At 36.1% G+C, this 26,062-nt stretch overlaps 1 protein-coding gene across 4 annotated transcripts in view; it reads right to left on the reverse strand.

Annotated features, from left to right (window-relative positions):
* Positions 1-26,062, reverse strand: part of dcc (DCC netrin 1 receptor) — a 224,882-nt gene that overhangs the window by 120,905 nt on the left and 77,915 nt on the right. For all 4 annotated transcript variants that reach the window (XM_051110607.1, XM_051110606.1, XM_051110605.1 and 1 more), the window contains exons 2-4: positions 21,676-21,999; positions 4,530-4,817; positions 475-625 (exon numbers count right to left, since the gene is read on the reverse strand). In XM_051110607.1, the coding sequence (XP_050966564.1) occupies positions 475-625; positions 4,530-4,817; positions 21,676-21,999 (763 nt within the window). The remainder of the gene's footprint in view (positions 1-474; positions 626-4,529; positions 4,818-21,675; positions 22,000-26,062) is intronic.

Genomic DNA, 26,062 nt, shown 5'->3' on the forward strand with positions numbered 1-26,062 from the left:
TGAATAAAAAGCGACAGCATAGATTTACATTGTTAGAAAAGATTTATATTTTGAATAAATGCTGTTCTTTTTAACTTGTTATTCTTATAAAGAATCCTGAAAAAAAAAAAAAAAACACTGGTAATTCTAATAATAAACCAGCATATTAGAATGATTTCTGAAGGATCTTGTGACACTTAAGACTGGAGTAAGAGCTGATGAAAATTCAGCTTTGCATTACAGGAATAAATTATATTTTAAAGTATATTTAAATAAAAAACATTATTTTATATTGTAATAACATTTTGCAATATTACTGTTTTTTAGTATTTTTGATCAAATAAATACAGTCTTGATGAGCATAAGAGACGTCTTTAAGAAACATTACAAGTCTTACTGATCCCGAACGTTTGAGCGGCAGCGTAATTGAATTGAGCAGCAGTTTATGATGATGTTTGTGCTGATTCTGTGTGTCAGTGATGTGTTTCTCCTCACCTGCTCTGGATCATCTCGTTTCCTCTCATCCAGTAGAAGGATGGGTTGGGATAGCCGGAGGCGGAACATTCTAGAACCGCATCTCTGCCCTGTAGAGCCGTGACCTTCTGAGGCCTCTGGAGGAACGTCAGCGATCGCACTACTCCGGGCTCTGCTCAGGAACACACACGCACACACACACACACACATTAGATTACACACATGCATCTGATTGTTTATTCTTGCCATAAGCACCACACACACACACACACACACATACAGGACAACAAGTGTCTCCTGAGGCGTGTGTGTGTGTGTGTGTGTGTATAATCTGAGCACGCGCACACACACACACACACACACTGGTGTGAGTTTAACAAAGCGGTTGCAGTTGCTCCTCGTCTAGTCGCTGCATGTCTGTGACCTCTGAACGTTCAGCTCAAGCGGTGCATTGTTCACGTCCTGAAGCCTGCAGCGGCGTTTCCTCCCAGAATGCTCTTCTACAGCCCGTCTCTCCCTCCAGAGACGTTTCCTAACAGCCCTGAGCTGAAGATCCAGCATTCGGCGGTCAGAAAACAACCCAGTCAGTCCCGGCCGGAGGGGATTCCAGCGTTTCTGTAGCGCTCCAGTCCTGCACTTGCCATCTACACGCATACGATTACAGCCAAGCAGAAGGTCAGCAGAAACAGCTGAGAGCGACTGAGACGAGTCCGTCTGCCGATGCTCAATAACAGGAACGTTCAGATCTCGGGAACTAAAGTCTAGACTGATTATCCAGAATTTAGAGCATCAACATAAACTACGATTCATCACATGTTCCTCACTCATCATCTCTGCTGAGCAAAACTCTGATCGATCCATCATTTATTAAATTAACAGAAACCAAAACTTGAGCCGGCGTTTCCTTCAAACGTCTCATTAAACTGATGTGTTGTTGTTCATCTAGCTGCTATAAATGTCAACAGTCTAACTAACTGTCCCAGCAGGGTTTCTGTTCCTCATGACAGCAGCTGACAGAGAAAAGCGGCTCCTGTACGGCAACACTGACAACACATTTATGAGTTATGAACACAAATACAGCCTGTGTTTACATTCACAGAGCGTTTCCAGCCCAAAAACTCTTAGAGGAATAGTTGTTTGTGTCTTCGTGGGAACACATTTGTGTAAATGTGTCATTCCATCACTTGTGTCTTCACATCAGTGAATGGGTGCCGTCAGAATGAGAGCTGATAAAAACATGACAATAATCCACAAAACAACTCCAGTCCAGCAGTTGAGAAGACAAAAGCTGAAACAAATCCACCATTAAGACACTTTTAACTCAAATACATCCAGTCCATAATCCATAATCACGCTTCCTCGAGTGGAAAAGTCCATCTTCTGTTGTCTCTCACATCAAAATCCAGCCACATATTTGTTCAGAGCTGTTTTGGACTGTTTTGGCTTTGAAATCTGTGCAGATTTCTCTCCTGATTCAGACCGGGCAACTTTTTGTTTGGAATCATTATAAAAGTTGAAAATGTCTTAAAGATGGATTTGTTTCCTACAAACATGCAGCTTTTGTCTTCTCAAGATGTGAACTGATTGACTGGAGTTGTTTTGTGGATTATTGTGATGCTTTTATCAGCTGTTTGGACTCTCATTCTGACGGCACCCACTCACTGCAGAGAATCCACTGGTGAGACAGTGATGGAATGACACATTTCTTTTGCTATTAAATGTCATCTTTTCAGATCATTAGTGATACAATATTAGGACGAGTTTGTTTGTTCATCAGATTTGTATAAATGTGTCATTCCATCACTGTCTCACCAGTGGATGTGAATGGGTGCCGTCAGAACGAGTCCAAACAGCTGATTAAAAACAGAGCATTTCCAGCCTGAAAACTCTTAGAGGAACAGTTGTTTGTGTCTTCGTGGGAACACATTTGTGTAAATGTGTCATTCCATCACTTGTGTCATCACATCAGTGAATGGGTGCCGTCAGAATAAGAGCTGATAAAAACATGACAATAATCCACAAAGCAACTCCAGTCCAGCAGTTGAGAAGACAAAAGCTGAAACAAATCCATCATTAAGACATTTTTAACTCAAATACATCCAGTCCATAATCCATAATGACGCTTCCTCGAGTGGAAAAGTCCATCTTCTGTTGTCTCTCACATCACAGCAGAGAATCCACTGGTGAGACATTGATGGAATGATACATTTCTTTTGCTATTAAATGTCATCTTTTCAGATCATTAGTGATACAAGATTAGGACGAGTAATAATAATCCACAAAACAGCTCCAGTCCATCAGTTCACATCTTGGGAAGACAAAAGCTGAAACAAATCCATCATTAAGATATTTTTAACTAAAATACAAGTCGATAATCCATAATAACACTTCCTCCAGTGGAAAAGTCCATCTCCTATTGTCTCTCACATCAAAATTCAGCCACATATTTGTTTAGAGCTGTTTTGGCTTTGAAATCAGATTTGCAGATTTCTCTCCTGATTCAGACCAGGCAACTTTTTCACTGGAGGATTTTAGTTAAAAACGTCTTGATGGATTTGTTTGAGTTTTAGTCTTCTCAAGATGTGAACTGATGGACTGGAGTGGTGTGGATTACTTGTGGATTTTTTGTGATGCTGTTATCAGCTGTTTGGACTCACTGTTTCTGACGGCACCCATTCACTGGGTCCATGGGTTTCATTATTTGGCTGAACTGTTCCTTAAATGCCCATTTCTTGGCATCCTGTCTGATTTGTGAGCTTGTTCCATGCGAGTGTTAGTGTAGAGTATAAATGAGATGTTGATGATGGGACTGAAGGTCTGGAGTCATTAGCAGGACGTTGAGGTTTCTGGACTCAAACACAACTAATGAGTCATTGATTCTCGTACATCGATCAACAGAAATGTCAGAGCTGCAGAAATCATTCAGAATCCTCAGAAAATGACAGACTGATATTTGAGCTCCGATACCTGCTGCAGGAAAACAACACAAATCACAGAAACCACAACACGCGTATAATGAGCGAGTAAGAACCAGATGCAATGCATTCTGTAATGTATTCACTGACACACACACTAACACACACACACACCTTTTTTTTCTAACACCATTTTTAAAAATAAACAGATCCCCAAAAGGAGATATTGCAGGTTTAGCTCACTTCTGGGCACACGTCTTCAAAACTCACATCAGTAAACTCAAAACGGAAAAAAAGAAGTTCTGATCAAATTAAAATTCAACCAAATCTAAATGTACAGGATGACTGACAGGCAGATACTGTTTCTGATTGGCTACACAAGCACAGGCCACTCCCACTGACACTCCTGTGCTGCCCACAGTCAAACACAGATGTGATTTCATTGATTTCTGTCAGGTAGTAGCCAAAGTTTGTTAAAAATATTATCAAAAAATTTAATAAAAAAGTAAACAAAAATAAATAACATAATAAAAATAAAATAAAAAAGAAAAACAAGATAAATCAATTAAATAAAATTATAATAAAACTAAATTAAAATAAAATAAAATAAAATAAATTAGTTACAGCACCATTAATTAATGTATATGCTCATGAGACTGGATTCATCTGCAGAATCTGCTCCATGGAGAGGCTCATTTGTGGATTATATACGTTATCATGATTATTTCATATGTAAATTCTAATCATTTCTTATAAAATATTACTATTTCTTTTTTTTGTCATATTTTGTTAATTAATGGCCATATATCACCAGTGTTTGTTACATAAAATGACCCTAAATTGTTTCAGAATTGATACACTTTGCAACATTAAAACACTGAACTGAACTGTTACATATAATGACTTGAAACTGTTTCATAATTGATCAGCTTTGCTACACTGAATCTGTTCTTGAACTGACCTAAATAATGAGTCTTTACAGCTAAGACAGAGTTTGTTTCATATTTGATGAATTTTGCAGCATTAACACTGTGACTCTGCTGTTTATCTCTGCGAACCTGCTTTGAATCCATCTGTATTCAGGAAAGGCGCCGTGTGACTAAACGTGAGCTGACTCGTGTCCCGCAGCACTAGTTAGTCAAGGTTAGGCGGGCCACTCACCCGGTATCACGCGCAGGTCCGCGTCTGTGCCGGTGCGGGCGCTGCCGGGGTTCTCGGCTAAGCAGCGGTACGTGGCCGAGTCGGGCGGCTGAACCCTGCTGACCTGCAGAGATCCGGACGGCAGGACGAGCACTCTGCTGTCGGGGTCAAAGGTCAAGGGCAGGTCCTCCCGGTTCTTCTGCCAGCGCACCACGGGCATGGGCTCACCCGTCACCTCGCAGCGCAGCAGAGCCGTGTCGCCCAGATGAGCCGAAACCGATTCGGTGGGGACGACCACGCGCAGAGGACCTGAAGGAAAACAGCACCAGAGAGAGACAGTTAAACACATGATTGCACTGAGATGCCATGCACTTACATTTGTCTGCAGCGGAAAGAGATTCATTCATTCATTTATTGTTTACAGGAACTGTACAGAATATCATCAGTGCACAGCGCTGAGTGTCTGACAGCTCATCTGCAGCACATGCTCTGAGAAATACAACTAACAATCTAAACTTTAAAACACAGAGAAAAATGAATAAAATAAAAATGAATGAATGAACGAACAAACAAAAATGCACTGTCAGTACAACAACTGACAATCTAAAATTTAAAACAGAGAGAGAAAAATGAATAAAAATAACATTAATGAATGGATGGATGAGTAAATAAAAAATAAACTAATAAATTAATGAATGATTATTACATTAAAATAAATGAATTGTTAGTACAACAACAACTGACAATCTAAAATTTGAAAGAGAGAAAAAAGGAATAAATATAAAAATCGGAAAAAAAATTAATGAATGAATAAATAAATAAATGGAAGAAAAATAAAAGAAATGAATAAATTAACTAATATATATAAAAAAATTTCACTGTCGGTACAACAACTAACAAACAATCAAAAAATTAACACTGAGAAAATAAATAAATAAAGATTAGTGTACATTTAGTGTACATTTGAATGGATAGATGAGTAAATAAAAATTAAACTAATAAATGAATTAATTAATGAAAAATTAAAATAAATGAATTGTCAATACAACAACTGACAAACAATCTAAAATTTAAAATTTACCCCCCCCAAAAAAAAAAAATTGATAAAAATAAAATTATTGAATGGATGGATGAGTAGATAAAAAAATAAACTAATAAATGAATTAATAAAAATTAAAATAAATAAATTGTCAGTACAACAACAACAACAACTGACAATCTAAAATTTGAAACAATTATTTGAATAAATAAATGAAATAAAAATAAAATAAATTAATAAATTAATTACTATATTTAAAAAAATTTAATAATTACTTGTCGGTACAACAACTATCTAACAATCTAAAATTCAAAACAGAGAAAATACCAAAAAAAAAAAAAAAAAAATCAAAGATTCGTACATTTGTAGTGTACATTTTATAAGAAAATACTATTTTAGTATTTGTGAAATAAATGCATGTTTAATTCAATATTACTCACTGTTTTATGTAATTTTTGTGAAAATAGTTTCAAATGAAATTCTACACAAACATCTGTATTTTACTTTTGTTTATAAATACATATATTGCACACATGCAGCCTTACAATGCAATGAGGTTTGTGAACACTGTTATGTTAATGTGATTATGCTCATAATTAGACACAGACGTCTGTTTAACCTGCGCCGTGGCTCGAGCGCTCGTGCTAACAGACACTCCTGCTAACGGCGGCGTGACTGTGTGTTTACAACGCTTCGAGTCCAGCATTACAGCAGCTCACATGGGAACCCCAATTACTCCTCAGCTTTATGCCAACAAAATGCGCCGCCGGAGTCGTGCGTCTTATCGGCGTGATTATTGTTAACATCATTCCCTAACTGCCTTCAATTACACTCAGCAGCCCACGGCCAAAAACACACACCGCCGTACGGAACCCCTGATTACTGACACTCAACATCAACCAGGTCAAACCAGGACACGTCAAACACATCGAGGCTCATTTATACACGACTGGCACTTACAGAAACACACGACTGCAATCAAGAGATCAGGAAACGAGCAAAATATAATTCAGCATATTAGAATGATTTCTGAGGGATCATGTGACACTGAAGACTGGAGTAATGATGCTGAAAATTCAGCTGCGCATCACAGAAATAAATTACAGTTTCACAGATATTCACATAGAAAACAGATATTTTACATTGTAAAAATATTTCATAATTTTTACTGTATTTTTGATCAAATTAAAGCAGCCTTGGTGAGCAGAAGAGAGCACTTAATAGCTTTTCCAGCACCTGAACCCACTGTGACCTACAGCAACACCTCCATCACACACACACACACAAACACAAACAAACAAATACGCGTGTGTGTTATGAATGTGCTGAATGCGAGCGTTTCCTCTGCTGATGAGAGACACGCTGCGGCCTGTGATTACAGAGCTTCATTATCTGCTCTCATTAAGAGGGTGTTCATATGCAAATGAGCGGGGAGAGCGTTTAAATCTAATTAACAGAGAGAGAAAAATGAGGAGGAATAATTCTGCTTCTGCATTCCCAAAATAGAGCAAGAGAAAATGGGATGATGATGCCGCGGGAGAACGAGAGAGACAGAGAGAGAGAGAGAGAGAGAGAATCCCGCTCTAACTGAGGGAAGGGAGAGTGAGAAAACTTATTTGACTCCTACAATCATCCCTTATGTTTTACAAAACTCACATCAGTAAACTCTGAGAAAAATCAAGAAGTTCTGATCATATTAAATTTCAACCAAATCTGAATGTACTGGATGATTGACAGGCAGAGAGTTTTTCTGATTGGTTACACAAGCATAGGCCACTCCCACTGACACTCCTGCAGAGTCAAACACAGATTTGAAATGGGATTCATCGATTTCTGTCAGATGGTATGACAAAGTATGAGAGTAATATTTTCAAAAATAAAATTAAAAAGTAAATTAAGACAACAAAAAAACTCAACAATGAGAAAAAAGCTATGTGGTTGCTAGGGTACCCAGGGCAGTTCCTAGGGTGTTGCTGTGTGGTTACTAAGGTATTCAGGCTGGTTGCTAGGGTGTTACTAACATATTGTTAGCATGATTAGCATGTTGCTAGCATGATTAACAAGTTACTAGAATGTTTTAGCATGATTAGCAAGCTACTAGCATGTTGCTAGCATGATTAGCATGTATAAATGAACTAAAAACAGTTGATTCAGTAAAAATCGAGAGTTTGACTCTTAAAGGCGTCGATGACTGACTGATTCTCTGACGTGTTGAGCAGAGCGTCTAACGCGCATCATTAAACTGTGAACACGAGCGCCGCAAACGTCGCGAGCCCTGAGTCACCGCTCGCGTCCGGCAGAGACCTTCAGAGCTTCTCCGCGGCTGTTTGGATCCTTTCGTTTGTGTCCGCTTTCATTACAGCGCGAGAATGTGAGAATAACCTTCAGCGCAGGCTGATTAGGAGCCCTAATATTAAAATATGATAAAACATTTGCATTTCTCTTTAAAATCTGATTTAAAACTGAAAACAAATATTCAAATATTCACAAGCCAATTATCACCCAGAAGGTCGCAGCACAAAGTCAAACCAACGGCACTCTTTACATGACTGTTTAACAGCGATTTAATAATGATATTTTATCGCATAAAAAAAATAAAAATAAAAAAGTAGTTCAAAAAAGTATTTTTGTACTACAAAGATTCTGCTGTCATTATGCCAGTATTTTATGGCATTAAGTAACAAAAAAATTACATTAAATTAAGTGGAGTTTAAAAAACTGTTATTGTACTACAATTTGTAATGTTGTTATGCCAGTATTTTATGGCATGAAACAACAAATAAAATAATATTACAAGTAAATAAAATAAAATATAAAATGAATAAAATAAAATAAAATAAAATAAACATTAAGCAAAACAAAGCATAAAATAAAACTGGAAATAATATTCAAATAATATGAAATAATAATAATAAAATAATTCCACAACAATGAATTCTACTGCCATTATACCAGTATTTTATGGCATAAAACATCAAAAATAAATTAAAAACAACATAAAATTAAAAAATTAAAAAATTATTAAAAAAAAGGGAAAACAATATACATTTGAACAAAATAAAATAATTTTACAACAATAAATTTTACTGCCATTATGCCAGTATTTTATTTCATCAAACAACAAAAATAAAATAAAAGGCAAAATAAAATAATAAAGCAAAATAAATAAATAAATATAATTACAAGCCAATTACCATCAGGAAGGTCACGGTGGCAAACAAACGACAGTCTCTGTATGCCTTCAACAATGATTTCTGTCGCCATTATGCCAGGATCTCATTCAGTCGACACAAAGGCCGAGACCCTCGCAGACTAATTAAGCTCTTTTTCTTGAGCATGCAGTCTAATGACCCACAATGCTTTGCTGCAGAGCGGCGGCCGCCCACCTGCTCACCTGCCGGTCTGCGTCTCTGTGCTAATCACAGAGCGTTTCTGCGGTCAGAGCTCCGCTAATTGGCCGCGCGCCGGGTCGTAATCCGTCAGTGGCGTTGCGTTGCGCCGGGACTCATTAGCGGAGCCGAGGGACGCGGCCGCATGTGGACCAACCGAACACCGCAGACAATCTAAGATGGATTCTGTCCGTTCAGACCGATGGAGGGATTTTTAAAGATGCTGATTTGATTTTCCAGCAGGATTTGGCACCTGCCCACACTGACCAAAGCACCAGAAGTTGGTTAAATGACCATGGTGTTGGTGTGCTTGACTGGCCAGCAACTCACCAGACCTGAACCCCATAGAGAATCGAATCATATACAGTAAATGAACATACTTTCCAGAAGGCCAACAATTCACTAAAAATGTTTTTTTTATTGGTCTTACGAAGTATTCTAATAGTGAATTGGTGGGTTTTTGTTAAATGTGAGCCAAAATCATCACAATGAAAAGAACCAAAGACTTAAACTACTTCAGTCTGTGTGCACTGAATTTATTTAATACACGAGTTTCACAATTTGAGTTGAATTACTGACATAAATCAACTTTTCCACCACATTCTAATTTATTGAGATGCACCTGTATATAAATCACATATTACATATTAGAACTGTATCACCTGCTAAAACTATAATGCATAAAGTTAAGATATTATAAATATTAACATCATCATTTTTAAAATAAAGAAACAAACAAAAAAAAAGCTTCTTTGAAACAACGTGTGTGTGTTTGTGTGTGAAAGGAGATGCACAAATGCACTGAATTGGCTTGATCTTCTGTAAACGATGTCAGAACGAGCCCTTAAAAAACAAATCTGTCAGGGAAAAGGAAATCGAGCGAATGAAAGGTTACGCAATCGTCTGAATCTGGGTTTCCTGCTGAACGTACGGCCTCGTTACAGAATAAAGCATCCGCGTTCAGACCCTAATTATCTTTATTACGAGCTCCAGCACGATGAACGCGACCTCATCGAGCGCGATGGAAACATCCTGTCCCGCCCACAGAAACAATAACAGAGCGCCGGCCGGCTCACGATAACAACACGCGTGACACGAGCACACGGGTCATATGAACACACCACAACAGACAAAACAGAGTTCTGATGCACACACACATTCATCAAAAAACAGCACATCTGAATGTCAAAACACGGAGTAACTGAGCTGAACACAGAGAATGAGAGACAGAAACACACACACACACTGGACATGCAATGAGACAGAAAAAAAAATCATACTAAATACAAATAATACGATGCAATTAACCACAACACAGGGTTGATATGATCATTAGCTCAAACTAATATAACATTTTTAATCAAATTAATTTCATACATGATGTGTCGATTAATTAATCACAAAATAAATTTGACTTAAAAATACCCACAAAAGATTATTTAAAGCTTTTTGGGTGTTAAATGAGGATCTGCCAGCAGGTGGCAGTAAATGTCTTTATGAGTCAAACATTCGATTCGTTCAAACGGCTGATTCATTCAGGAATGAAGTAAATGGTTCTGTTTATGAACGCGCTTTTGAGTCATTGATTCACGCGATTTGTTCAAAACGTGGATTCATTCACAAACTAAACACCGCTGAGTTTGTCGGAGACGCGCAACAGTTCTGCTATGTCTGCAAAGGTAAGATGTTCTCTGCAAAATTGAACAAAAACACGTAATATTCTGTTTAAAATATAACACAATAGCTTCATCTCAACTTCTTATTTAGTGAATTGTATAAAATCACATTTAAGCTCATGATAGATCAGGACAAAATCAGCACTCGTGTCATATTGCTCTTGCTGCCTGCGTGATATCGTGGAATATGTGATATATAGAAATATCAAACAAAACACATACAGGGGCATTTTTTGCACCAATATCTTGAATTTTAGGGCATAACTGCATTATTATTATTTTTTAAAATATTTTATCTTGTTTTTATTTATATTGTTTTGCTTATTTTTATAAAATTGTTTACATTTTATTTTAATTTATTTAATTTGTTTTTAATTTATTTTTGATGTTTTATGCCATAAAATACAAGTGTAATGGCAGCAGATTCATTGTTGTGCAATTATGTAATTATTATTATTTCATATTATTTTATTATATATTTTTTTATTGTTTTGCTTAATTTTTATTTCACTTTTTACATTTTATTTTGCTTTTAATATTATTGTATTTGTTATTTTATGCCATGGCATACTGGCATGATGGCAGTAGGATTCATTGTTGTAGAATTATTTTATTTTATTTGAAATAAAATGAATGAAAAAAAAAAGAGAAATTAATATATTACTATATTTTACATTTAGAATGTTAATTTTCACATTTTTTAATGCAAAATCTGGTCTTAAAGCAATACTACTACAAATTGTAACTGCAGTCCAAATGGCATTATATATGTTTATTAACATCTCATTTTGCATATTACAGTGTGTTCTACTCTAAAACATAACCATGAATAGCATTACTGTTATTACTTTCAAAGTATCACAATGTTTCATGTCTTGTTAAAATGACTTCAGTCAAGACAGAACAAGCAAAAGCAGTGTTTATTCACTGCTCACTTCTGACATTTTAGATTATTTGGCTTTTCGTAAAGTGTTGTTACAGACTAAAACATCCAAAATACACAACAGAAGTGTGTCTTTTATTGCACTTTATCTATTTGTGTCTGTAGACATGCAGATATGCTTAAACATTACATTTCAGGACACTGGTTTTAATATAGTGTAAGACTGGTGATATTGATCCGTCACTCTGTTCACCTGTGCTGCGTCGTCACACACCATAACGTCTATGAGAATTCTTTATGAAGAGCTTCATGATGAACTTACATGCACTTCTGATGCATTATAAATACAGGCTTCAAACTCTCCACAGCAGCAGCAGCAGGATCTTGCATTTTAATCAGAGTAAACAGTTTTTGGAACTGACGTTAAATTTTGATCTGACGAGCGCAGGAGGACCGGAGCTCTCAAACGAGCAGATCACGCGAACGCTGGATTTAATCAGCGCTGCAGCTCCGCCGGGAACACACAGAATACCAGATGAACACTTACACTCCCAAATAACATTCATTACAGGAGCAGAAGAGTTTATGAGTGTGTGTGTGTGGAGTTTGCATTCAGACTATGATTTCACTAAAGACAGATCAGGATTTTTACACAAGATTTCCTCCAAACATGACATACTGTAACTCTACTGTACTGTAAGCCTGCTGCATCTTCATTATGATCAGAGACGAACAACTGATGGACAACTAGTTCACTTCTAACACAGCATGTCAACTTAACAGTCCAACTTCTAGAAACACTGAATCTTATGCAAATGTCTAAGAAAAGAGTTTGACTGAGCTCCAGTGAAACCAGAGATACATACAGGGATTATTCAATTATATTAGCAAATACTACTACTACTACTACTAATAATAATTATTATTATTATTATTATTATTATTATTATTATATGTCATATTACTTTTATTTATCATTTTATATAATATAATTTAGTACTTTTTTATATATTAAATATTTTAAAAATGTAAATATATTTCATTAAAAATTAATGAAATACTATTAAATGTCAAATTAATTTAATGTTATTTAATGTATTATTTATTTAAGACTACTATTAATAAATTATTTTAAATGATCAGTTATATTATTGTTAATATTATTTAATAATTAATATTCAATAGTACTATTATTATATACATTATATCTAATTTTAATAATAATAATATATTACAAATAATATTGTGATATATTATTTTATGTTAACTGTATTTTTAATATTTTACAATTATTAATATTATTATATAATATTTATGTATAACATATTATATATTTATGATTTAATTTTATTAGAATTCTATTTATTATTAGCTAATTCATTGCTTAATATTTTAATGCTAATAATAATAACAATAATAATAGTTTATATTTAATATCTTGCATTTAATAATAGTGGTATTTTATGTTTAATTTTATTAATAAATAGGAAAAAAATGTTATTGAAAATATTATAAAATATGATTATTAATCTTACACAGAGATGATTCAGATAAAAGCACTGTTGAACTGCCAAACAGGGAAGTAAAGCACAGACATTCCATGTTATTAATTCATGAATTAAAGCAGTTAACAGAGCGTGATTCAGGAAAGGCGTCTTCAGGAAACCACGCACGCTGTGAATGTGCTGTAGGTGCGGGCGTTACCGGATCTGCAGGTCAACACGCTTTGATGGACGGATCAAAGAACATCATCTGAACACAGACGCAGAGAACCAGGAAAACACAGACAGACCAAAGATCCTGCGCCGTAATTACTCCTGGATAAAAGCCTCTCCTCCATCATCCTCTCCTCACAGCAGCCTGAAATATTCATGTGGAGTGGATGATGGAGGAGCGTCTGCAGCGCCTTCAAAGAAACACCTCACCGTTCGGCTGCAGATTCTCACCCTGAACCGACACAGGTCTGGACGCTCACTGGGATCATATTACCATTAGAAATAATAGTAATAATATTTCATTTATTTATTACTTAAAATACAGAAATAATACATTTTTAAATATTATTACATCAATATATTTTATGTAAATAAACAAATAAATACAAAACAAATTAATGCATGCATGAATACATGAATGAATGCATGAAATGAATGCATGTATAAATGAATGAATGAATGAATGCATGAATAAATGAATGAATGAATGAATGCATGAATAAATGAATGAATGCACATATGAATGCATGAATGAATTTATGAATGCATGAATGAATGCACATATGAATGAATGAATGAATGCACATATTAATACATGAATGAATGCATGAAATGAATGCATGTATAAAAATGAATGAATGAATGAATGCATGAATAAATGAATGAATGCACATATGAATGCATGAATGAATTTATAAATGCATGAATGAATGCACATATGAATGAATGAATGAATGCACATATTAATGCATGTATGAATGAATGCATGAATGAATGCACATATGAATGAATGAATGCATGAATGCATGTATGTATGAATGAATGAATTAATGCATGAATGAATGCACATATGAAAGCACATATGAATGCATGAATGAATGAATGAATGAATGAATGCATGCATGTATGTGTGTTTGTATGTATGTATGAATGAATGCATGAATGAATGCACATATGAAAGCACATACGAATGAATGAATGAATGAATGAATGAATGAATGCATGCACAATGCAAGAATGAATGCACTGATCAACCCCGGGCAATGACTGTCTGACCACAGCTGGATTTTGTGCTCATGTATTCTAGTTCACACTACTGGTAGAGGCGAGTGTGTTCGAGAGCTTGTGAATAATAATCACATCGTGCTGCTTTATTTTGGGCCGTCTTCATGACAAATGCTCTCTTTCAAACATGTGAATTGAAGCTCAGATGAAGGTCAGTTTTTCACTGAACTGCTGTGCTTCTGAAATGAAATCATATTCCACATAAAGTTTCTTCACAGATGGGAAATTAACGTCTGAATTCGAAGACTCGTCATACTCACAACAGCCACATCTATTGTGCTTCACGTTTCATCCTGTAACAGACACTTCACACTGAAGCAGCAGTTGAGTTTTCTATTAATACAGCAAACACTGACGACAAGCTTCAAGAGACGCATCTAGAGATTCAGAGTGAACGAATCCTGAACGGCAGCATTAGACTCTCAGATCACAGCCATCAGATTCATATCAGACTCTCTTCTGATTGGCTGAGCTGCTTTCATATGATGAGATGCTGCAACAATTGTAATCACTTAAAGTTACGTAGATAAATGAGGTAAATGAGAGCGTTACAGTGTAACTCATGACTGACACACACGTGTACAGCTGCAGGTAAAACCCTCAGGCTAAATTCACACACACACACACACACACACACACACATTTGTTTTTGTGAATTGTGGGGACTTTCCATAGACTTCTATAGTTTTTATACTGACCAAACGATATTGTCTATCCCCTAACCCAACCCTAACCCTAAACCTACCCCTCACAGAAAACATGTTTGCATCGTTACACTTTCAGATAAACATCATTTACTATTTTTAATAATTTTTTAACATTGTGGGGACCGCAGGCCGGTCCCCACAATGTCAAAAATGTCAGGTTTTACTATCCTTGTGGGGACATTTGGTCCCCACAATGTAGCAAAAACAAGTACACACACACACACACACACACTGAGACAATCAGATCAACCACAACACCACAGCCTGCAGTCAAACAACTCTGATCTCAATATAACATCCTAAAATAAAATAAAATAAAATAAAATAAAGATCCATTTAAAAAGTAAATAAAACTTGAATTTAATAAAATAAAATATAGCAAAATATGAAGAGAAATCAAACATTAAATGGAACAATACAAAAAAAAAAAATCAATTAAATGAAACAAATAAAATAAAATAAAATAAAGATCCATTTAAAAAAATAAATAACACTTATAATTAATAAAATAAAATATAGCAAAATATGAAAAGAAATCAAACACATTTAATGGAAAAATAAAATGTAATTAAATTAAACAAATAAAATAAAATTAATAAAGATCCATTTAAAAATAAATAAAATGTGAAATTAATTAAATACAATATAGCAAAATATGAAAAAAAAAAATCAAACACATTAAATAGAGAAAAAAAAAAAAAACAATTAAATGAAACAAATAAATATGAAATAAAATAAAGGTAATGCAAAAAAGGTAACATTTTAAAAGGAAATTTTAAAGAAATTGAAAAAGAAATAAATGAAACTATTATAAATAAAAATAAAACAAAACAAAATAAACAAACAAACAAACTTGAATTTGCAGCTCCTCAGCAGAAGTGGAATCTGACGCTCATTAGCTGATTAAAACCATAACACACCATCATCGGCCTGGTTAATGAGCGCTAACCAGCACTGGTGGAGTTCATGTGATTGGTAAAACAGCAGGTCTTGTGACTGATCAGCGATCTGACCTCTTGACCTCCGTATGTTGATTAACCTTGTCATGTGATCTGACAGATGCGCGGTTGAGGAGCTTTAGTGAAGGTAACTGGATTACGTGTGACACGCGTGTGACCTGATTGAGTCAGTGTGAGCGTTCAAACCCAACCAGACGCTCAGAGTCTCCAAATACACCTGCAATAATAATAATAATGATCCCGTCATCACTACAACTTTTAGACATTTTTAACTTGAAAACACTGCGATAAGATTAATTAAAGCTGCTTAAGATGTCATTTTTGACAAAGGCTTCCAGTGCAATAAGACTAAATACGCTCTAAATCAAAGACACAACTGATTAAAACATGACTTGATCTCATGCAACGATGCGTCTCAATTAAATTGATTTTGTTCCAAGAATTTCTACTCAAACAAGTCCAAAAGACTAATTAAGAAGTAATATTTTCACTTGTTGCATCATGCAGTGATGCTTCTCAACAAACTGATCCTGATTAAAGAATTAAAATAAAATACATTTCCACTGGAAAACACATCAAAAAGACTCATTAAAACCCATTAAGAAGTTATTGTAAAGGCATATTCCTGGGTTTGAAGCGACATAAGTGTGTAGGACTGATCTCTGATGGTTTGTTTGTTGCGGATGGAGGCCTTTAACCCTGACGAGAGGCTGATATTCTTGAGTGTGAATGAAGACGCTCTCCACCGACTCTCAGTGCCGCACATGAAGCTCCTCTCATCCTGACATTTACAAAGAGAGTCAAACGCCGCCGCTCCTTCTGAGGACTAAAGCGCCGGCTCTTCAGACGCTTCTGTCCGTCTGTGAGCGCCTGAAAGGTCACTCATGTCACTCAGCTCTAACGGCCCACAATGCACCGCACTGAATCAGGAGCCACGTGCAGCAGAAACACACACTCGTCCTGAGAGACGAGAGCCACGCCTGACTTTATACCTCGTATTTCTTCAGACTGATCAAGAGCAGCGATCTTACAACTCTTCATCTAGACGTCCAGAAATGCTCGCACTTTTACTGTTTTCATGATGTTTGCTTCTGGAATAACACATTAAATATACATAAATATTTATATTTTTATTTCATAGTTCATATTATAAAATTCTAAAATAAACAAACCATTCTGAAACAAATTGCATTTACATTGCCGCTCAAAATTTGGGATCAGTAAGTCTTGTAATGTTTCATTTTAAAGAAGTCTTTTCTGCTCATCAAGGCTGCATTTATTTGATCAAAAATACAGAAAAAAACAGTAATATTGCAAAATGTTATTACAATATAAAATAATGGTTTTTATTTTAATATACTTTAAAATATAATTTATTCCTGTGATGCGCAGCTGAATTTTCATCAGCTGTTACTCCAGTCTTAAGTGTCACATGATCCTTCAGAAATCATTCTGATATGCTGATTTATTATTAGAATGATCAGTGTTGGAAACAGTTTTTCTTTGGAAGTTAAAAAGAACAGCATTTACTCAAAATATAAATCTTTTCTAACAATGTAAATCTATGCTGTCGCTTTTTATTAATTTAACACATCCTTGGTGAATAAAAGGATTAATTTTAAATATTTTTATATTTATTTTTATATTTTTAAATTTCAAAAAAAGAAAGAATAAAAATGTACTGACCCCAAACTTATTGTTAGAAAACCTTTCAATTTTAAATAAATGCTGTTCTTTTTAACCTTTTAGAATCACAGGTCCCAAAAAATATTTGTCAGCACAACTGTTTCCAACATTGATAATTCTAATAGTAAATCAGCATATTAGAATGATTTGTGAAGGATCACGTGACACTGAAGGCTGGAGTAATGATGCTGAAAATTCAGCTTTGAAATCACAGGAATAAATTATATTTTAAAGTATAGAAAAATAAAAAAACTTAATTTTATATTGTAATAACATTGTGCAGTATTACTGTTTTTTTCTGTATTTTTTATCAAATAAAAGCAGCCTTGATGAGCAGAAGAGACTTCTTTAAAAACATTACTGATCCTAAACTTTTGAGCGGCAGAGTATATACAAAACAATTTTATTAACAACCTGTTCTGTCCTCCAAAATATGACTATGTGGAGTCATTTAGGAACCAGAATCATAAATATGAAGCGTGATTCTCCACAGAGAGCGAGAGAGAGAGTGAACCCAGCACTCCATCAGTAGATTATTCTCATTAATGTGCTGTAAATTGTCTTCCTCTCCTACCATTTACAGATCTCAAACAATGAGTCCTGCTCATTTAGGAATGACCGCGCAGCACACAAATGAAACGGGCCGTTTAGCGGCATTATCAGCGGCTCCCAGAGCGTTCCCACCGCGCCACGAAAGCGGAAAGCTGAACGAGCGAACGTGGAAATGAGAGCGTTTAATGTCCCTGTGAAGGTTACTGAGCTCCAGCTGCTAAATCAGCTTTATTTCATCTGACCCGCCTCTCGCCATCGGCCTGTGAGTGTTCAGTGAGAGCGAGTCAAAGCCCAAACATCAGACTAACATCATCGTCCCATTAAACACCTGAACATTCACCACTCAACGCTGAAGTACAGACACAGCGTGACTTTGAGTTAACGACCCGCCATAAACTCACTCACCGACGGGGCAAAACAACCATCTACAACCCAAAACACAGACAGGACTCTCGTCAAGTCATGGTTATTTCTACAGCGCTTTATACAAAAAAAGTTTCATATCTGTGACCCAAGACCATAAAACCAGTCATAAGGGACAATTTATATTTGCTGAATTGAGATTTGCTGAGGATAAGCTTTCCATTGATGTGTGGTTTGTTAGGATAGGACAATATTTGGCCGAGATACAACTATTGGAATCTGAGGATGCAAAAAAAAAAAAAAAAAAAAAAAAAAATTTAGAAAAATTGAGAAAAATCGCCTTTAAAGTTGTCCAAATGAAGTTCTGAGCAATGCATATTACTAATCAAAAATTAAGTTTTGATATATTTACAGTAGGAAATTTACAAAATATCTTCATGGAACTTGATCTTTGCTTAATATCCTAATGATTTTTGGCATAAAAGAAAAATAGATAATTTTAATAATAATATGTTTTTTTAATAAACATTAAAAATAACAGAATCAATTATGGAAACGCAACTGTGAGTCTGTTTTAATGAATTATTAGCTTTTGATTAAGCAGTTCTGTCATTTACCCCAGTTTAAGAAACCCTGGAGTAATGTAATATTTAATGCATTTTAAGAAGGTTAAAAGTAATGTAAAAGCAGTCAGAATACATTATATAAAGACTACTAAAATGAGTAATCTAGATTACATTACTAAAATTCAATTTGTCCAATACACTGACAAGCATTTGATTACCATCCCAACTGCTCATCTTCACTTCAGAGGAAACACTGCAGGCAAAAACACTGTTTTTTCATGCACCTGTCAAATTTAAGATTTTGGGCTTTTTGGTTTTTCATAAAGTGTTTTTTTTCCAGACTCGTGGAAAGAAAACATCCACTGTTAAGTGTTTATTTTATAGAACTTTATCTATTTGTGTCAATAGATTTCAATTACAATTCATATTTTCCTGAAGGTTTTCACAGAGGGATTTATTCATATATAATTAGCTTGATTATATACAGCATTTTGTGTGAAAATAAATTGTTTTCTGTCTGTTCTAAGTATTTTCTTAATTATGGAGTGACAAAAATTAGATAACTAAAATTCCCTCTAGGGGAAAATTCTTGAATCTAATATGTAAAAAAAAAAACAAAAAACTACTTCATCCAGTGATTAGATTTTTGTAGCACAAATGCATGCAATTAGTGCATATTTCATTTAATAATGCCACATTTGCACATTTAAACCTAACATTTTAGAAAGCTTGTAATACAAAAAAAGTTTGCAATTATCATTGTAATCAATCAACTGGGTAAAGTGATAACTATTTGCTTTTTTTTTCCTATTCACCTGCAGTGTCTCGCCTCAAGACAAAACTAAGTGTAAATTCACCAACATGGGCATTTTAACATATTTTGTGTGCATTTAAGGGCATGACTGAAGAGTAAAGTAGCAGATGCTCATTCGTGTTTTGCTCCATCTCGGATTGTATATTTCTAAACCACAAAATGTGAATTGTGTTTGTTTTTGAGCTTGTTTTCGTTCGTTTTTCATAGCAATATCTGGCAACATAACAACACTGGCACTTAAACAGACAGTAATAAAAAAACAGAACAACAGCAAATGGAGGCAACGACAGAGAGTCGTGCGGTGTGAGAAGAGCTGCGATCTGATCGTGCGATGTGCGTCGAGTCCTGATCTGACGCGTGTAATCTCACGCCGCGGCTCAACCGAACGACAGGCGACGCACGTGTCACAGCGACGACCTGCTGCATGAGGTTAATGCTGTGCTAATGAAGCACATGTGAATATCTAATGTCATCACATTATCTGTGTGTGTGTCCATATTTAAAGTCAAGTGTTAGCTGTGTGTGATGTAATTAGCATGAGCACATGAACAGCAGATGTGTTTGAGGTTTATTGACTCTGTGTTTGTTCATCATCGTGAGAAAAGCAAACACACTGCAACAAAACATCAAATGAAATGGGACAACTTGCCCCGACGTGCCATTACTGAAAAATACTCTTCTGAGAACACAGTTCAGCCTTCAGTACATCCACCTTATTTTGTGGTTGTGCTCATTTGTAACTTTAACGTTGATCTTAATTTTGCAAAAAGCTATTTGTTTTCATATTATCACAATTTACAGTCGTAATCATAAACACACCGGTTTGAAGTGCATATAGTTGGAGCGTGTACTGCTCTTTGTTATTCTCCTATTTTTCCAGAAGCTCAAACGGTGAAGCAGACGCTTGCAACGCAAAGGTCACGGGGTCAAATCCTAGGAAATGCACGAACTGATAAAAATGTAAATGTGCACTTTAAATGCAGCGCAAGTCGCTTTGACGATAAAAGCGTCTGCCAAATGCATAAACATATAAAATGTTTACAGCAAAGGTTTCAGGGCATCTCGGACTATCTCCAGTGCCTAATCCTCTTCAGCCACTTAACTTTGTGCAATTTTTTTTATTGCAATTTTGTAACTTTTTAGCATTATGTATGAAAATCTTCAGTTAAATATTTTGTTCTCAATGCATCTTGAACTTCTGTTTTCTAAATATAACATAATATATACCTACATATAAAGTTTGGAAACATTATGACTTTTTAATGTGTATACAAAGTATCTTCTGCTCATTAAAGCTGCATTTATTTGAGAAAAACAGCTGAAATATGGCTCAAAAACTGTTTTCCGTGAGTATCTGTTCAAATGTAATTGATTGCTGTGATCAAAGCTGAATTTTCAGCATCATTACTCCAGTCTTCAGTGTCATATTATCCTTCAGAAATCATTCTGGTTTTTGCTACTTAATATATTTAAATTTTATAAAGAAATAAGTGCTTTCATTCATCAAGGATGCAGTAAATGGATCAAAAGTGTCAGTAAAGACATTTACAATGTTACAAAAGATTTCTATTTCAAATATGTCACACAGAAGTCACACTGACAGGAAACGGTTTACTGTTGTGACAACGAGCCCCTGATTCCTCTACATCTGTAAAGCTGATATGAATCTCAGACATCTCAAACTCCCTCTCACGCTCACTAGATACATTAAAACCATCATCAGCCAATCAGGACAGACTGCGTCTGCTCTTACCGGCGACGGTGACTTTAGCGGTTCGGCTGACGATGGCGCCGACGCCCTCCAGCGTGGCCAGGCACTGGTACGATCCCTCGTCCGGCCGGTGGTGTCGCGAGTGCAGCACGTTCTGCACGAGGAGCGATCCGTTCGACAGCTGCTGCCTGCGCTCGTCCACCACCGCGCTCAGCAGAACGCCGTCCTTCTTCCACGCGATGACCGGAACGCCCTGATCCGAACGCGCCTCGCAGTCCAGCTGCAGAACGCCGCCCCGAACCGTCACCATGTCCTGCGGCTCCAGCACGAAACGCAGCTCCACGAAAGCCCGCCGAGGATCCGAGCCTGAAGACGGACGGAGAGAAAACGACAGAGATTTACTGAAGATCAACAACATGCTTTCATTACTCAAATAAATGTTAACTGGCATAAAGATAAAGGTTTTTTTTTTTAATCTGCTAGATGTACTACAACTAAACACTGAAATAAAAATGAATAAAAAGATCTTTGACATAAATTGCACAATATTATTACTACAACTTTAACTAAATAAAAACTCTGAAACTGATGAAAGCTTGTTTCTGCCACAGAATGAAAAAATAAAAAAGGTCATTGTAACATTTTATCTCACAATTCTAAGAAAAAAGACAGAATTGAGAAAATCGTCTTTAAAGTTGTCCAAATGAAGTTCTGAGCAATGCACATTACTAATCAAAAATTAAGTTTTGACATATTTACAGTAGGAAATTTACAAATTATTTTCATGGAACTCGATGTTCACTTGATATCCCAATGATTTTTGGCAAAAAAGAAAAATTGATTTTTAGAATTTTAATAATAATATGTTTATTTAATAAACATTAAAAATAACAGAATCAATGATGGAAACTCAACTGTGTGTCTGTTTTAATTAATTATTAGCTTTTGATCAACTCAAACCACCTGCAGTTCTTTCGTTTACCGCAGTTTATTTTGCAAATTGCAAGATATAAACTTTTGACTTTTTCCTCCTTGAATTCTAGTCTGAGATTTACAGAAGAGAGTCCAGCAACAAATTTTCATTACTTTAAATAAACATCGAACTCAAATTAAACATTATTTCACAATTTCGACTTTTGCCTCAGAATTTATATCTTGCAATTCTAGCTTTTCCTGAGAATTGCATATTCATGTGTCAAAATTACATTTCTATATAAACTTGTGAGATACAAAGTTGCAATTGCCTTTTTAATCTTTTTATTATTATTATTATTATTAATTATTATTATTCCATGGCAGAAACAAAGTTTCACAGAAAACTGAAAAACACAAAACTCAATTCAAAACATAAAAGCCTATACAGTAACCATATAAGCATAACAGCATCTCTTTTGTGCTCAAATAACACCGGTGGGGATGCATGTTTCATACATTCAGACGCTGGTGTGTGTGTGTAAATGAAGGTGTGTTTCAGCAGCAGGCATTTCAGTTTCCTCTCATGGAAACGCATTAATGTGTGTGGTGGCTTTCATTCAGCAGGTTACCTGCGAGACTCTGCAGTGTGTTCATGTGACGCTCAGAAGCGCATCAGACGCCGCTAATTCACATGCTAATTCATACCTGCTGAGAATCTGTGCCTTTGTTTTTGTGTGCGAGGAGACGATACTTCAGCGCTCAGCGTGATGAACCCTTCACCGCACACACACCTCGCTTATTATGCAATATTTTGTCTAATTTGATCAGGCTTTCAGCTCCTGATGAGAGGCCGTTCACACAACACGTGCTTCTGAGTACAAAAGCAGCCAGATGCAGTGAAACGGAGCAGAACCGAGTTTTGAGATGCATTTCAGAAGTTTAACTTAAAATGCTAAAAATACGTAAATGATGCATTCAATCAAAACTTTTAAAAAAAAATTGTTTCAATGTGAAAGAATTGTCTTCTGCTCACCAAGGCTGCATTTAGATGATCAAAAATACAGTGAAAATTGTGAAATATTATTAGAATTTAAAAGAGCTGTTTTCTATGTGAATATCTGTTAAACTGTAATTTATTTCTGTGATCAAAGCTGAATTTTCAGCATCATTACTCCAGTCTTCAGTGTCTGATTCTATAATAATCAATTATCTAATCAAAACAACAGTTGTGCTGCCCAATATTTTTGCGGAATCCGTCATACATTTTATTTTTCAGGATTCACAGATGAATAGAAAGTTCAAACGAACAGCATTTATTTGACATAGAAATCTTTTGCAACATTATAAATGTATTTATAGACACGTTCGACTAGTTGAATGTGTCACTGGACAAAAGTAGTAATTTCTTTCCTTAAAATAAATTTAAAAAATAAATAAATTCAGAGTTAATTAGAGTCTTGGTGAGCAGAAGATGCGTTATAATCTTAATTATTCCAAACTTTTGACCATATGGACCAACAAGTGTAAGAACAAGCAACACATCAGAAGAACAACACATTCAGTGTGAAGTGAAGGATTTCAGCTCCATTTAACATGTTAAATTCATTCAGCAGAAACGCAGACTTCCATCAAAATCAGCACAGAAGATGCACGGAAACGCTGCGTCTGGACGAGCTCATGAGACACAAACACAGAGAAGGAGACTCTCTGATGAATCTCAAACGCTTCAGCATCACTCCACAAACACATCTGCAGCTCGTCGTCTCCATCGCTCACAGACGACAGCTCTTCTTCGTGGAGCGCCGTCCTGAGATGGAAGTACTTTTACAAAGACAAAAAGAGGACGGCAGATACGGGACGGAGCAGAACGGATGTAAGAGAGATGGAGAGCGTCCTTTATTTGACACGCTGAAGCAGATGTAATTGAAAAAAACCTGTCAGGTTTCCCTCAGCGGCAGATTTTAATGCGATAGTCTGACAGAACCACACGCTCCGCACGTGCAATGAGGCAGACGCACGGCCGCGGATCTGAGCTCTGAAACGCCACTGATGTTTCTAACAGACACACACACTCTTCATCTGTAGAGATGAGTCTCACTGCTGTACAAACACACTTTAACATCTAAAATCTCATCTGTGTCACACATACACACCTTTAGCATCACATCAGTCCCTCACAGAGACCATCCTGTCCCACTACATACATGCTTCTGTGTAAACATGTCTTCAAACCAAGTCCGTACTGCAAGCTAGATAGATAATATATACTGTAGATATATTAAAAAAAAAAAAAAAAAACATCCTAAAAATATTTTGTAAACAGTGAGGCGACATTAACATTTTTCAAAATGTATTTCATTTAAAATAAACTGAAGCCATAAGAAATATCTAACACTAATGGCAGATACAATGATAAATACATCAACATAACGACAGATAGAATGATAGATAAATAGAACCATAGATAATAGAACCATATTTAAATTTTAGAATGACAGACGGACAGATAGACGGATGATGGATAGACAGATGGGTGGACAGTCGGATGGACAGGCAGACGGACGGACAAATAGACGGATGGATGGATGAATAGGTGGATGGACTGACAGACGTGCGTATGTACACGTACAGACAGACGGACAAATGGATGGATGGATGGACGGACAGGTGGATGGACAGACAGAAAGGTGGATGATGGATAGACAGATGAGTGGATGGACAGACAATGGATGGATGGATGGATGGACAGATGGACAGACAGATGGACGGACGGACAGATGGATAGATAGATGGATGGATGGATGAATGGATAGATGGATGATGAATAGACAGATGGGTGATGATAGACAATGGACAAGTGGACAATTGAGGGATAGATGGATGGATGGATGGATGGATGGATGATGGACAGATTGATAGACAGATGGACTGACGGATGGATGGAGTTGTGTGTCTCCAGGTTCAGGCTGAGACAGCAGAGGTTCTAATGATTCTCACATAAGGACTGCGGAGCTGCGCAGACGGGACACTGAGTGCAGATTCGCTGGAGAGAGACACAAACTCAATCCTGCTCTTCATCTCAAAGGGAAAAACAGTGCTTTCTCTCATAAGAAGAGACTCAGTCTCAGAGAAACTGTGATTGAACGCGACTCCAGAGGCAGCGGCGGCGACCCGACGCACAGATTAAAGCGAAGGCGGCACGCTTTGTGTGGTTTGATGTGGATGAGCAGGAGGTTATTATCCTGCTGCTGTTCAAACACACGCAGAGGTCAGAGAGACCATCAGAAAAACCATTCATACTGAGAAAATATGACAAACACACCGAACGACAGTCACTCTGATCAACACTAAACTACAGACTGAGAGACTGAGTGTGTTTGAGTGTGAGTGTGTGTGTTGATCTCCTCACATCCCATCAGCTCCCTCATATCTCCTCATCTCTACATTATTGCCTGTCACCATGGTTACGGTGTGTCCGGTCACCTTATCGATCTCTCTCTCTCTCACTCACACA

Source organism: Labeo rohita, chromosome 5 (genome assembly GCF_022985175.1).
Source record: "Labeo rohita strain BAU-BD-2019 chromosome 5, IGBB_LRoh.1.0, whole genome shotgun sequence".
NCBI lineage: Eukaryota > Metazoa > Chordata > Actinopteri > Cypriniformes > Cyprinidae > Labeo > Labeo rohita.